Source organism: Mobula hypostoma, chromosome 3 (genome assembly GCF_963921235.1).
Source record: "Mobula hypostoma chromosome 3, sMobHyp1.1, whole genome shotgun sequence".
In the NCBI taxonomy this organism is placed as follows: domain Eukaryota; kingdom Metazoa; phylum Chordata; class Chondrichthyes; order Myliobatiformes; family Myliobatidae; genus Mobula; species Mobula hypostoma.
This window is the reverse complement of record NC_086099.1, coordinates 48869005-48884806: the sequence shown is the minus strand read 5'-3', so window position 1 is coordinate 48884806 and position 15802 is coordinate 48869005. Positions and strand designations below refer to the sequence as shown.

Genomic DNA, 15802 nt, shown 5'->3' with positions numbered 1-15802 from the left:
ATGAACATGAAGCATGGGGGCAGCAATATGACCTAACAGATGTATACTATTGTTCAGGACTTAAAAATGAAATTTATGGAATCATAGAAATTTATGACGAGGAAACACTGATAACCTCGTGTCTGTGCTTCCACTCATCTAATTTGCATGTTCTTGGTATTTATCCCTCTAGTTCACAGTGCTTCAAATACTCATTCAACATTTCTTCAATACATTGAAGATTTCTGTTTCTATACTCCTTAAATGCAGTTACAGTTGCAGATCCCAATCCCCATCCCCACAGGGTGAAAATACTTCAATTACCTTCTACAGACTCCATCACATTAAATCTACACCTCCAGCTGAGGGAACAGACTCAACACTTCAATATATCTTTTCCTTAATGTACACTGATTCTAAAAAGAAAACCTTCCAACTTAACCAATCTTTTCTAATAACTAGGACATGTATTTTTTACTTTTATTAATAATAACTGAAAAGCACCAATGAAGGTTCATTTATGTTAGCTTTTTATTTGTTACACCATTGAAATTCGTGTTGGAAAAGTTTTAACTTCTAAATCATGTACTTTACTTTAAAATTCCATCCTATAAAATGCACAGACTATCAACCAACACACATCAAAGTTGCTGGTGAACGCAGCAGGCCAGGCAGCATCTAGCCAAGAACTGATGAATGGTCTCATCCAAAATGTCAACCGTTCATTCCTTTGTCTTGCTGCCTCTTCTGCTGAGTTCCTCCAGCATTTTAGCTGTGTTACTCTGGATTTCCAGCATTTGCAGAATATCTTGTAATAGCGATGTGATTGGGTAACCTAAGGCAAAACAAGACAATATACATTTAGGTTAAGGGTTAACAGAATCACAGTGGATATGATGAGACCTTTTCACCCAGAGAGTGGTTAAAGTGTGGTCATTGAAAGCATTTAACAACTCTATAGATAAGCATGTGATGCTGGGTATGATCTGAGTTCTGGGAGATGGGATCAGTGCAGATGGGTGCCCACTAGTTGGGGTGGATGTGGGCTGCTGAATGACTTGCTTCCATGCTGTAAGTATCCATATAAGATTAGTTGAGGAAATACATTATTAAAAATATGGATAGCAACAGTTAACTGAATTTATGGATGTTACTTGGCATCATTGCCAGTTTAGTTGCAAATTTCAAAAATTTTCAATTGAAATCAAAATTCCACTTGTTTGCCTTAAGTTTTTATTTCATTTTTCAAAATTATCCAGTTTTGCCAAATAATTGTAACTGAGGAACATACCCTCTAACTGGGAAAAAAAATCGAACTGCATTCACAGCTGCAACTCTCCAGCAGCAGGAACATTTGCTCTACCCATTCCGGTGCTTTGATATCATTTATGCAATGACGTAAACAAGGTTTGATGTTGTAACTTTAACTTTGCCTTTATTCATGTTTTGTACAATTCTGGCATGACTCTTGTGCTCTCACATGTCTTGGGAAATTAAGGAAATTATTTCATATTCAGTGTCTTGCTGTATTTAGGGATCTATACACCAGTGTCCATTTGTTACTAGGTATTCTAACTTTTATTCTATATTCTCCTACATTTTATTTTTCTAGCCTAAAATGCATTATTTCACATTTTTAAACGCTCTATTTAAATCCCTGATGAAGGGCCTCGGCACAAATCGGCAACTGTTTATGCTTCTCCATAGATGCTACTTGACTTACAGAGATCCCCCAGGATCTTTTGTGTGTGGAATTCTTTTTGTTGCTTTTCTGTCCGACTGACTAATTCAGTTAGATCCTTAGAGCCTTTAGCTTATTATTCATTGCCAGCAGCATGGCTTATTTTTGTATAAAGGGCAAGGCTGCTGAGCATATGCGTGTGCGATGAGTGGGTAGAATGAACTACTGGGCGTAAATCAAGTGAACGGAAACCCAATGTGGTGACAAAATAGAATACATTTTGCGGGTGTGATTGAATATTCACCACATTAAGTCTATGTTTGAGGAACGTCCAAAAGAGTGATGGAGAGTGTGACAAGGGTTACTATATTTGGCAATGAAGGGCATCCTACACCATATCCACATGTTCACAGTAAACTAACAACACTGCCCTTTCTTGGTAAGAAACGGTAGTCCAACTTAGTGCAGTGTGATTTACCTTCAGAATCTGGGAAGCATAAAAAGATGACACATTTAAAGGAACTTGAAAAGAGAATTACTGCTATTGTGCATCTTGGGTCAAGATTGTATATCACATGGTACTTGTCAACATGTTTTGGACACAATTCTCAACTGCAACAAGCCTTCACATAAATTTGCTTTCTCCATTGCATCTATACATACACAAGGCCATACGGCCACAAAACATAAGAGCAGAATTAAGCCATTTGGCCCATTGAGTCTGCTCCGCCTTTTGATCACAGCTGATCCATTTCCCTACAACCCTATTTACCTGTCTTCTCCCTGTAACATTTTACACCCTGACTTATCAAGAATTTATCCACCTTTGCCTTAAATACACCCAATAACGCAGCCTTCACAGCTGCCTATGGCAACGAACTCCACAGATTCACCACCATCTGGTGAAAGAAATTCCTCATCTCCATTCTAAATGGACATCACTCTATTCTGAGGCTGTCCCTTCTCATCTTAGCCCCGCACCATAGGGAACGTTCTCTTGACATCCACTCTATCAAGGCCTTTCAACATTTGATAGGTTTCAATGAGATCCCGCCCCCCTATTCTTCAAAATTTCAGTGAGTATAGACCCAGATCCATCAAACATTCATTATATGATAAGCCTTCCATTCCTGTAATCATTTTCGTGAACCTCCTTTGAACCATCTCCAATGTCAGCACATCCTTTCTTAGATAAGGGGCCCAAAACTGCTCACAATACTCCAGAAGCATTACATCCTTGTTTTTTATATTCTAGTCCTTTCAAAATGAATGCCAATATTGCATTTACCTTCCTCACCACCAACTCGACCTGCAAGTTAAATTTAGGGAATCTTGCACAACGATTTCCAAGTCCCTCTCTACCTCAGATTTTTGAATTTTCTCCCTGTTTAGAAAATAGTCTACACTTTTATTTCTTCTATTAAACTAAACACTTCCTGACATTGTATTCCATCTGCCACTTCTTTGCCAATTCTCCTAACCTGTCTAAATCCTTCTGCAGCCTACCTGCTTCCTCAACACTACCTGCTCCTCCACCAACCTTTGTATTGTCTGCAAACTTGGCCACAAAGCCATCAATTCCATCATTCAAAGTTGACATACAACTTTAAAAAAAAGTGGCTGCAACATTGGCCCCTGCAGAACACCAATAGTCACTGACAGCCATTCAGAAAAGGCTCCCTTTATTCCCAATCTTTGCTTCTGGCCAATCAGCCAATGCTCGATCAATACTAGTATCTTACCTGTTTGACCTGATGTTTGACACTTTGTCAAAGGCCTTCTGAAAATCCAAGTACAGAACCTGCAATGGTTCTCCTCTGTCTATCCTATTGTTATTTCCTCAAAGAATTCCAACAGATTTGTCAGTCAAGATCTTTCCTTATGGAGACCATGCTGACTTTGGCCTATTTTATCTTGTACTTCCAAGTGCTTTGAAAACTTAGCCTTAACTGTTCACTCCAAAATCTTCCCAATCACTGAGGTCATGCTAACTGGTCTATAATATCCTTATCTTGACCCTCTCCCTACTTGAAGAGTGAAGTGACATTTGCAATTTTCCAGTCCTCCAGAGCCATGCCAGAATTTAGCAATTCTTGAAAGATCATTACTAATGCCTCCATAATCGCTTCAGCTACAGTACCTCTTTCAGAATCCTGGGGTGTAGTCCATCTGCTCCCGGTGACTTGTCTACCTTCAAACCTTTCAGCTTCCCGAGCACTTGCTCCCTAGTAATAGCAACTGCACTCACACCTGCCCCCTGACACTCTTGAACTTCTGGCATACATCTAGTGTCTCCCACAGAGCAGACTGATGCAAAATGCTTATTGAGTTCATCTGCCATTTCCTTGTCCCTCATTACTATTTCTCAAGTGTCATTTTCCATCAGTTCAATTTCTTCTCTTGCGTCCTTTTTACTCTCTATATATCTGAAAAAAACCTTTGGTCTCCTCTTTGATATTATTGGCTAGCTTACCTTCACATTTCATCTTTTCACTCCTTATGGTATGTTTAGTTACCTTCTGTTAGTTTTTAAAAGGTCCCAGTCCTCTAGCTTTCCACTCAAATTTTTGCTCTATTACATACCCTTTCTTTTGCTTTTCTCTTGACTTTGACTTCCCTTGTCAACCTCAATTGTGTCATCCTGCTTTGAGAATACTACTCTTGCTTTGGGATGTATCTATTCTACGCCTTCTGAATTGCTCCCAGAAACTCCAGCCATTGCTGCTCTGCTGTCATCCCTGCTAATGTCTCCTTTCAGTCAGCTTTGGCCTGCTCCTCTCTCATGCCACTATAATTCCTGTTACTCCACTATAATACTGATACATTTGATTTTAGTTTCTCCCTCTCAAATGGCAGGGTAAGTTCTATCATATTATGATCACAGCCTCCTAATGGCTCCTTTATCTTAAGCTCCCTAATCAAATCACTTTCATAACATAACACCCAATCCAGAATAGCTGATCCCTTAGTGGGCTCAACCACATGTTCCTCTAAAAATCTATTTCATATGCATACTCCAGATTCTCTCTTAGGATCCAAAATCAGCACCAAACTGATTTTCTCAATCTACCTGAACATTGAAATTCCTCATGACTATAGTAGCATTGCCCTTTTGACATGCATTTTCTATCTCCCATGGTAAATTCTAGCCCACATCCTGGCTATTGTTCATAAGCCTATATTTAACTCCCATCAAGGTCTTTTTACTCTTGCAGGTCCTTAACCCTACCCACAACGAATCTATATCTTCCGATCCTAGTCAACTCTTCCAAAGGATTTGATTTCATGTTTTACCAACAGAGCCACTCCACCTCCTCGGGCTACCTGCCTGTCCTTTCAATACAAGGAGTATCCTTGGATGTTGAGCTCCCAACTACAATCCTCTTTCAGCCCACAATGTCATACTTGCCAATCTTGAAATGAGCTACAGGATCATCTACCTTATTCCACATATTGCATGTATTCAAATATAACACCTTCAGTCCTGTATCTGTCACCCTTTTCAATTTTGTCCATTACACTGCAATTAATCCCACTCACTACAATTTTACCTCAGCATCTGCCTGTCCTTCCTCACAGTCTCATCGCACAATGCCTCTGCTTCTATACTAACTGCCTACATCCTCAGCCTATCACGCAGTTTCCTCTCCTCCTGCCAAATTAGTTTAAGCACTCCCCAAACATTCTACCCAATTGGCCCACAAGGATATTTGTCCCCCTCGGTTTCAGGTGTAATCCGTCCCATTTGTTCAGGTACTACCTTCCCCAGAACAGACTCCAATGATCCAGAAATCTGAAACCCTGCCCTCTGCACCAGTTGCTCAGCCATGCGTTCACCTGCCAAGTCATCCTATTCTTATGCTCACAGGCATGTGGCACAGGCAGCAATCCAGGGATTACTACTCTGGAAGTCCCACTTTTTAGCTTTCTACCTAGCTCCCTAAATTTTCTCTTCAGGACCTCTTCCCTTGTAATTGGTGCGATTATGTACCAAGACTTCTGGCTGCTCACCCTTTCTTCTTTAGAAAGTCCCTGACCCTGCACCTGGGAGGCAACATACCATCTAGGTGTGTCTATCGCATCCACATAATCTCATGTCTACTCCTCTAAGTAGGTAATCCCCTATCGCTACTGGAGTCCTCTTCTTCCCTCCTGTCCTTCTGAGCAACAGGGCCAGACTCAGTGTCAGAGTCATTGTCACTGTAGCTTCCCTCTGGTAGGTCATCCGCCCACAGTATCCAAAGCAGTATGCTTATTATTGAGGGGAACAGTTGCCATTTCCTTTCCCTATTCTGACAGTCATGCAGATACCTGCCTCTTGCAACTTAGGGGTGACTACCTCCCAGTAGCTCCAATCTACTACCCCTTCAGTTTCCCCTATGAACTGAAGGTCATTGAGCTGCAGCTCCAGTTCCTTAACATGTTTTCTTGCAGGCATGGTTATCTGGGAGGTTGGTGGTCTCCCAGGTTCCCACATCTCACACAAAGAACACACACAGCCCATGAGCCACTTTTACTGCTCCAACTATGTACTAATGGATGAAGAACGAAGAAGAAGAAATTTACCAGATGCTTAACTTCAAGCCTATTTTCGCTGAAACCTAATGAGCCAAAACCTCTGCATTCTAACACTGGTCCACTCACACAATGGTCGCTCCACTTACCACTGCCTTATTTTTATGAATGAAATTAATTGCAATTTGAATGGACTGTCGGAAAAACGGCGAAAGCCCGTGAACGCTCCTTTTTAAATCTCACTCATGGACCTATGATTTTTTTTCTCTCTCTACCCCCTCTCCCCCCGATTGGGCTGCCAGGAAAATCCAAAACTCATAACTTGGGAAGGCTCATCTTCAAAATATAATACACACATAAAATTCTTGTCATACTCTCTCTACCAAGGCATCATAAACAAATGTAAGTAATCCTGACATTTTTGTACTGCTTGAGTGCGGACCTTTAGTTAATGCATATTTGTAACCATATTGATTCTAAAGGATATACTATTTTTCATAGCTCTGGTAGGATCTCTGATCTCAGCTACTGGGGTAACTGGCAATAAACACCCCAAGGGACTTCCTCGAATCATCACTTGGGACAATTCCTCCCTCCTCAGCTTACTGACAGCAAATGAACTTTCAAAAGGTACGTCCATCCAAAAAGTCAATCAGTATTCCAAATAAATAATACTCCATCTGATGCTACATGATTTAAAAAAAAAGTAACAGAGTTCTGTAAAAGGTAAAATATTACATGGAGTAAGAGGAGACCAAAACAAGAGCTCAATATGCCTGCACTCCATATAAAACTAAGAAACCCAGAAATTCATTGGAGTGACAGGGTGGCACCAGTGAAGCAAGCAAACAGACATTGCTGTATCTAAGACAACATGTGTCTGAAGATTCAATACTGGCCAGTGCACCTTTGACACATAACGATGGTGCTAGGTTTCCCCACTTGTCAATCAAGGAGTATTTTTTGTAATGCCAGAAGCAAACAGTCATATTTTAAGGTAATCTATGCCTAACTTCATCAGTTGTTGTACTTTTCTCAGTAACTTTTTTCACACAGATCCATGAGGAATCACCAGTCCTGAAGGAGACGGATATATATATAAAATAATATAATTATGTACATCCTGTACAAAATCGGCCTCATTATTCCTACTGCTATCAAAATGACACAGAGGAATACCACGTTTGTTACATAATAATTGAGGATTTTTTTTTCAAGCCTTTAGTAATTACAATTAGTGGAAAAATCAAAATAAGGATAGGAAACAGTTGTCCAAGATGGTGATAAATTCAAATTGCTAACATTCATTATTAATCAACTCTACAAAATTAAGTATTACACTAAAACTTGTATAAAATGTAATTTTAAATTGGCTCTAGTATTCTACAATTTTTGTTCAAGTTATTTGAAAATTATCAATATTCTACTCAAAGTGTCACACTAACTTTGAAGAGTGTGTTTGAACCAATGAAAGCAAATGCTTAAGATACAGTACTTTCTGAAACCACGTGTAGTTCTTGCTTTATACAGAATGTATTCTGCATTATCCCCAGTTAGTGCCAGTATTAATCCTTGTCCACAATATCTTCTTGGAGGTGGAAACAAAATACCAAAAGTCTCATAAATTGCATAAATAAATCATATTATGAGATGGTTATAATTAAGTTTTTAAACTAAGTTTAGATAGCGCTCAATCTCATGGAAACAAATAAAATTGCATTGGCTATACTCTGTAGAGCTGAGTTACAATTACACGAGATAACTGCAGCTGGAAAGAATATTGCTAACTTATTTCTTCAAAAGCATCTTCATCATATTTCTGGACAATTTTTAATATGCAATATATCAGGCAATTTCTTCTAAACTTATTCAACATTCTGTGCTTGAATTATTATCATGTTATCAAAGCCCTAATAATTTAAAAGGATGGAAAGAAAAAGTAGCAAAGAAAGCAAAATATAATGAATCCAATGATCCAGTTAACAGAATAAATATAAATGATAACCATGTCCATGTCAAATCTCCAGCCACGATTGTCATCTTCAAAATCCAGCCTGTAGGCACCATGAGGGAATTGTCTTCTTGCAACAGGATCCGGACGTCTTCGAAAACCTATGAGGAAGACGATATTATTAACTATGGCTCAGTACTCTGCAGCAAATGACAACCAGTATCTCGTACATTAAAGAACAGAGTTGTGTAAGCCTTAAAGTAATAGACACTTATAAAGCTACAAAAAGGATCTTTTTCCTCTTAACACATAATCAGAGTGCACTCAGTAAACCACATGATCTCTTTGTGGATTAACTTTCAATTATTGTTTCTTTTCAATCTATAATTGAAATTATTGAAGAAAAGCATTAACATTGTTAGATCGTTAAATAAAAGCAGAAAAGACAGGAAAAATAGCTTCCCCTCCATCCACTCTGCCTTCACTTTTCACTGTCTTAGAGAAGCAGCAGGATAATCAAAAATGCCTCTGACTTTGGACATTCTCTCTTCTTCTCTCTCCCATTAGGCAGAAGGTACAAAAGCCTGAAAGCTCGTGCCGCCAGTTTCAAGGATAGCTTCTATCCTGCTGCTATGAAGTCATTGAACAGACCTCTTGTATGTTAAGATGGACTCTAATCTAACTTATTGTGGATTTTCCTTTTGTTTTCCTATACTGCACTTAATTGGTAAATGTAACTCTATTCTGCATTCTGTCATTGCTTTTCCCTTGCATACCTCAATGAACTACTGTTATGAAATAACCTGTATGGATAACATACAAAACAAAGCTTGACACTCTACCTTGACAGGCATGATGATCATAAACCTATAGCCAATGAGCATTTTCACATCAGATATGCTTCATTCATTCCAAGGTACAAATTATTTGATCCTTCATAATATTTATTTTCAAAATATGTTGCAATGCAGAATGGTATGCAAAATATTTAAGTTCATTTAAAATATACAGAAAGCATTTCTACATAGTTCATAGAATCTTATGAATCAAATTCGTGGGCATCAAACTCTTGCGGCCTTATGTTTTTAGCTAACTTAAGAACCACATTAACATGCACCTTCCAGCTATGTGCCAAAGAAGAGGCCAGAGATTACAATGTGTATTAATGAGCTTGTACTCTATGCATCAAAATATAAACCTCCTGGATATTACAACATTCTGTAACTTGTAGCTGATAAAAACAGCCTTTGTATTGTGATGCATAAAAATATATTTATTGCCAACTTCAGCACCATGTGTGACATAAACTCTTGATACGGGAGGTGGAGCAAAATTAAGATGACACTAAATGGCAACTCCTTTGCTTGCATCTTCTATTTCCATCTTTAATATCTTTATTTTTTCCTTTCAGGGTTCTTTTGAAGACCCTGACCTGGAGTTACACGGTGACTCTGGGTCTTTGCAGGAATGGGACCCGTTCTCGGCGTTTCAGGGCTGGCTGTTATTCGGCACGCCAAGGGTTTGGCCTGAGAGTCTGGCTCGAATTCGGAAGCCTAAGATTTCGGGGCTCTGGAGATGGGCGGATCGAGGTTCGGTGTCACAGCAGGAGACCCATGTGTCGTCGGGGGAGTCGGGATATCTGCTATGGGCCCAAAGACCCGGGAACTTTGCGATCTTCAGGCACATCGCTCGAAAAAAGTGACATAACAGACTTTTAACGCCGTAAACCAGTGAGTTGTTTGTTATGTCTCCCCGCTTGCTGGGGGAAAAAACAGAGACACCTCCTTCTCCCTTATTAGGGAGAGAGAATCTGCGGTATGTCGAATGCCGGATGAAACACGAAGTCTTTGGGGTAACTGCAAGTCTGTGTCTTTGTTATTGCTTTACTCACGCTCAGTGCTCAGTGGTGGTATCGATGCTTGCGTTTTTTTGCTGGTGGTGGGAGGGGGTAATTGTTGCTCGATGCCGCTTACGCGCAGGAGGGAGGGGACCTGGGGGGGACTATGGGGTTCTTATGTTTATCTGTCATTCATTCTTTGAGGCACTTCTCTGTTTTTGTGGATGTTTGCGAAGAAAAAGCATTTCAAGATGTATATTGTATACATTTCTCTGACATTAAATTGGATCTTTGAACCTTTGAGATAAATGGTCTATAAAAGATGACAGCATGGAAACTGACAATCAACGGTAGCTGTACAATCTACAAAGTAGAGAGCTGCAACTTTCTGAAGCATTTTTATAGCACATCCCAAACCTATGTTCTCTAACAAAAAAGCCAAACAAAAGAAGTGCATTGCAACCCCAATCTGCAAGATTGCCCGTAAGACATGTAATCTTTACTTGGAAATGTATCACACTTTTCCTATCCTTGAAATCCTGACTAAATAGTACCATCTACTACACTAAATATTCATTCCTTTCACTACAATACTGTGGCACAATGTGTAGCATGCATACATCCCAGTTATCTGCTCAGGCTACTCTGCAACAGCTCCCAAAACTGTGATATCATCACCATAGGCATGAAGTGCATAGAACACCACCGGGTTGTCTTCCAGGACACTATGTTGACTTGGAGTAATTCATCCTTCATTGACACTTGGTCTAAAGCCTGAAATATCCTACCATACAGCATTAGGAGAGTACCTTCATTATAAGGGCTGCAGCATTTCAAGAAGGCAGCTCACTGTGGCTATTAGAACTACTGAGCATTTGAGTAGAGTTTTTTCACTCTGACACTACTAACCAATTGAATGAAATTCAAAACAAAATTGTATACATTGGCATTGCGACACTTTAATTCAAAAGAACAGAATTGAATAAGTTACAGACATATGTCATGTAATGTCATGTTAATGAAACCAATCATTTACAAATTATTTTAGTATGTTTTTTTTACATTTCATGGATACCGGATTCTCCTATAATTTTGTTGGCTCTTTACTGTAATTTTTATGAAAATAATAATCAAATAAAATATTTAAGTACGAAATGCATCTAGAAAAAACATTTTATACATTCTACTCTGCCATCTACACTGGGATACCTCTCAACTCTCTTCTATAAGACCATAAGACATAGGAGCAGAATTAAGCCATTTGGCCCTTTGAGACTGCTCCATCATTCGAATAATGGCTGATCCTTCCCCGCCACCGCCCCCCCCCCCACTTCAGCTTCACTCCCTGGCCTTCTCCCTGTAATGGTTGATGCCATGGCCAATCAAAAACCTATCAATCTCCACCTTAAATACACCCGTTTGGTAACAAATTCCACTAACCCACCACCCTCTAGCTAAAGAAATTTCTCCGCATCTTTGTTCTAAATGGACGCTCCTCTATCTTGAGGCTGTGCCCTCTTGTTCTAGACTCCCCCACTGTCGGAAACATCCTTTCCACATCTATTCAGTCTAGGCCTTTCGACATTCGAAACGTTTCAATGAGATCCCCTTCATCCTTCTAAACTCCAATGAATACAGCCCCAGAGTTATCAAACGTTCCACATCATCCTTGTGAACCTTCTCTGAATCCTCTCCAATGCCAGCACATCTTTTCTTAGATAAGGAGACCAAAACTGTTCATAATATTCAAGGTGAGACCTCACCAGTGCCTTGTAAAGCTTCTGCATCGGATATCTAGGCCTCCTGAAATTATTGCTAACATTGCATTTGCCTTCCTCATCACTGACTCAACCTGCAAGTTAACTTTTAGGGTGTTCTGCACAGGGACTCCTAAGTCCCTTTGCATCTCAGAAATTTGGAGTTTCTCTCTGTTTAGAAAATAGTCTGCACATTTATTTCTTCTACCAAAGTGCATGACCATGCATTTTCCAACATTGTATTTCATTTGCCCATTCTCTTCCTCTGTCTAAGTTCTTCTGGAGCCTTCCATTTTTGTCTGCACTACCTGCCCCTCTACAAATCTTCATATCATCTGCAAACTTGGCAACAAACCCATCCATTCCATCATCTAAATCATTGATATACAGCATTAAAAGAAGTGGTCCCAACACTGACCCCTGCAGAACACCACTAGTAACTGGCAGCCAGCCAGAAAAGGATCCTTTTATTCCCACTCACTGCCTCCTACCAATCAGCCAATGCTCTAACCATGCTAGTAAATTTCCTGTAATACCATGGGCTCTTAACTTGGTAAGCTGCCTCATGTCTGGCACCTTGTCAAATGCCTTCTGAAAATCCAAATATACAACATCCACTGCATCCCCTTTATCTATCCTACTTGTAATCTCCTCCAAGAATTCCAACAGGTTTGTCAGGCAAGATTTTCCCTGAAGGAAACCATGTTGATTTTGTACTGCCTTGTCCTGTGCCACCAAGTACTCCATAACCTCATCCTTAACAACTGACTCCAACATCCTTCCAACCACTGAAGTTAGGCTAACTGGTCTATAATTTCTTTTCCGCTGCCTCCCTCCTTTCTTAAAGAGTAAAATGACATTTGCAATTTTTCAGTCCACCAGAACCATGCCAGAGTCTAATGATTCTTGAAAGATCATTAATGCTTCCACTATCTCTACTGCTGCCTCTTTCAGAACCCTAGGGTGCAGCTCACCTGGTCCCGATAACTTGTGTACCTTTAGGTCTTTCAGCTTTTTGAGGACCCTCTCTCTTGTAATAGTAACTGCACTCACTTCTCATCCCTCATATCCTTCAATACCTGGCACACTGTTAGTGTCTTCCACAGTGAAGAATGATGCAAAATATTCATTTAGTTCATCTGCCATCTCCTTGTCCCCTGTTATTATTTCTCCTGCATCATTTCCTACTGGTCCTATATCTACTCTCCTCCCTCTTTTATTTATCATATACTTGAAAAAGCTTTTTCTATTCACCTTGATATTGTTTGCCAGCATGCTTTCATATTTCATCATTTCCCTCCTAAAGATTCTTTTAGTTGCTTTCGGTAGGTTTTTAAAAGCTTCTCAATTCCCTATCTTCCTGCTAATTTTTGCATTGTTGTAAGCCTTCTCTTTCGCTTTTACGTTAGCTTTGACTTCCCTTGTCAGCCACCGTTGTACTATTTTGCCATTTGAGTATTTCTTTGTTTTTGTAATACATATATCCTATACCTTCCTCAATTTTCCCAGAAACGCATGCCATTGCTGCTCTGCTGTCATCCCTGCCAGCATCTTCTTCCAATGTATTTTGGTCTGTTCCTCTCATACCACTGTAATTTCCTTTACTCCATTGAAACACGGCTACGTCAGACTTTACTTCCTCCCCATCAAATTTCAAATTGAACTCAATCGTATTGTGATCACTGGTTCCTAAGGGTTCCTTTACTTTAAGCTCCTTAATCGCCTCCAGTTCATTACATAACACCCAATCCAGTACAGCTGATCCCTAGTAGACTCAACAACTGCTTTAAAAAGCCATCTCAAAGGCATTCAATGAACTCACTCTCTTGAGATCTGTTACCAACCTGATTTTCCTAATCTACCTACATGTTAAAATCTCTCATGACTAATATAATATTGTCCTTTTGACACACCTCTTCTATTTCCTGTTGCAATTTGTAGTTCATATCTCAGCAACTGTTTGGAGGTCCTGCTGTCATCAGGATCTACTGACATACTTCATTGTCATATCTGGCACCTCCATCACAAAGGCTAGCTGCTATTTGACAGTGCAAATTAGCCTTAAGTTCTGAACATTATTGTCTATTAATAAAGTTTACATTTGCTTGACAGATCAAGAAAGTGAAGTTCTTGGGGTCTGAATGTTTCAAGGGTTCATGAACTAGATGGGCCCAACGGCCTGTTTCTGTGCTGTAGTTCTCTATGACTCTATGAAAAACAGGTGTAGAGGAGGGCCCTTCTGGGGCTGGAATGAAAATTATTCCATGCATCTGACACAAAGGCCAGCATAGCATAGGCCCATGTGAGCTCCCAGAGCTATAACTTTGATCTGGATAGACTACGTGGAATTGAAGGGAAAATGGGTCAATATGAGAACACGTTCAGCCAAATGAATGAGTTTGTGGAGAACGACTGCTTGTGTCTCATTCCCTAATAGGAGATCAAGTACTGCAGACCCTCTCATTGGGACTTCAATGTACTGATTAAGGAAACTTTCCTGAACACATTTAACAAACTCTATCCCATCTACTTTTTTTACAGTATGGGAGTCCCAGTAATATGTGGAAAGTTATAATCACTGATAAAGCCTCACTAGATGAGTTCTTCAGTACATTCTGACTGAGCACCACCATGATATTTTCCGTGACTAGTAATATCACCCCCCCCACCTTTAATCCCTCCTACTCCTACTCTCTCACATCTAAAACAACAGAACCCCAGAACATGCAGCTGTCAGTCCTGTCCCCCCTGCAACCAAGTCTCACTAATGGCTACAATGTCATAATTCCATGTGTTGATCTATGCCCTGAGCTCATCTGCCTTTCCTACAATATTTCTTGCATTGAAATAGATGCAGCTGAGAACATAAATCGCATTATGCTCAATCTTTTGATCCTGACTTTGTCTGAGGTCTTAAGAACGTCTGTCTCTACAGCCTCTCTACTATCTGTTCTGGCACCCTAGTTCCCATCACTGTCAAATGTAGTTTAAAACACCCTTGCAGTATGATAATAAACCAAACCAAACCATCATTTATAAGGGAAGTATTTTTTTTGCTGCTGAGAAGATGGTGATGAGTGGCCTTCATGAATTGCATGACCTTCTGGCAAAGCTATTTCTACAGTGCTTGGACTGTCCAGTGACAATGAAGGCATATATTTTCAAGTCAAGGTGGTTTGTGATTTGGCAGTCATCTTGCCGATAACTGTGTTCTCACGTGCCTGCCTTTTGGTGGCAGAGATTTCAAGTTCCGAAGATGCTATAGCTGTACCTTAGCTGAGTAACTACACTTCATTTTTACATAGCACACATTGAAGCCACTCTGTGCAAGTTGGAGGGACTGAACAAGAGAGGGTGGTGTGCCATTACAGCAGGTTGTCTTGCTCTTGATGGTATCAAGGTTCACCACCATTTTTGCAACTGCAGTCATCCAGGCAAGTGCAAGATTTTCCCATCATCTCTTGCCCTGAGCCTTGTAGATGTTGCAAGAGCTTTGAAGATTCTGGAGCTGATTTACTAGGACAGCACAGCATATGGCCCACTCATGTAGCCATGGTAGCCCAACTCTGTAGGTCTCTTGTCAAGGGTGACCTCAGGTTGTTAATGGTGGGGTACTAAGATGGTAATGCTGTTAAATATTATAGATAGAAATTACAATATGTTCTTGCTAATGTCTTCATTTCTGAAAAGTTGGATGCTGTGCAATGGTGGAATAAGTAAAGTTGGCATTGGTTTCAAAGCCAGAATTAAATAATCAGAAATGCATCACGAGGTTACAGGGATGGAGGAGATTATAGAGGCAGTGAGAAGACCTTGCTAGAGATTGAGAATTGTAAAGTATTGCTTAACTGGGAGCCCACAAATCGGAGAGCAGATGGTGCATGTTAGGACAAGGTCTACACAGTTTTGGATGATCTCAGGCTTATGGAGCATCGGACAAGGAAGGACAGTTAGACGTGTGCGGGAATAATTAAATCTACTTATAACATACTGATGAAGTTTCCAATTGTTTCAGGGGCAAAATCTGCAGACGTTATAGATGTTAAACTAGTGGTAGAGTAGTAGAATGATGTGGTCTGAAG

General features: G+C 40.0%; 1 protein-coding gene across 2 annotated transcripts in view; it reads right to left on the bottom strand.

Moving 5' to 3' along the window:
* Positions 1–401: 401 nt before the first annotated feature.
* rnf180a (ring finger protein 180a) overlaps positions 402–15802 on the bottom strand; it is a 200931-nt gene continuing 185530 nt past the window's right edge. For both annotated transcript variants that reach the window (XM_063042999.1, XM_063043000.1), the window contains 2 exons: positions 8181–8287; positions 402–814 (listed from right to left, as the gene is read on the bottom strand). In XM_063042999.1, the coding sequence (XP_062899069.1) occupies positions 575–814; positions 8181–8287 (347 nt within the window). In that variant the 3' untranslated portion in view covers positions 402–574. The remainder of the gene's footprint in view (positions 815–8180; positions 8288–15802) is intronic.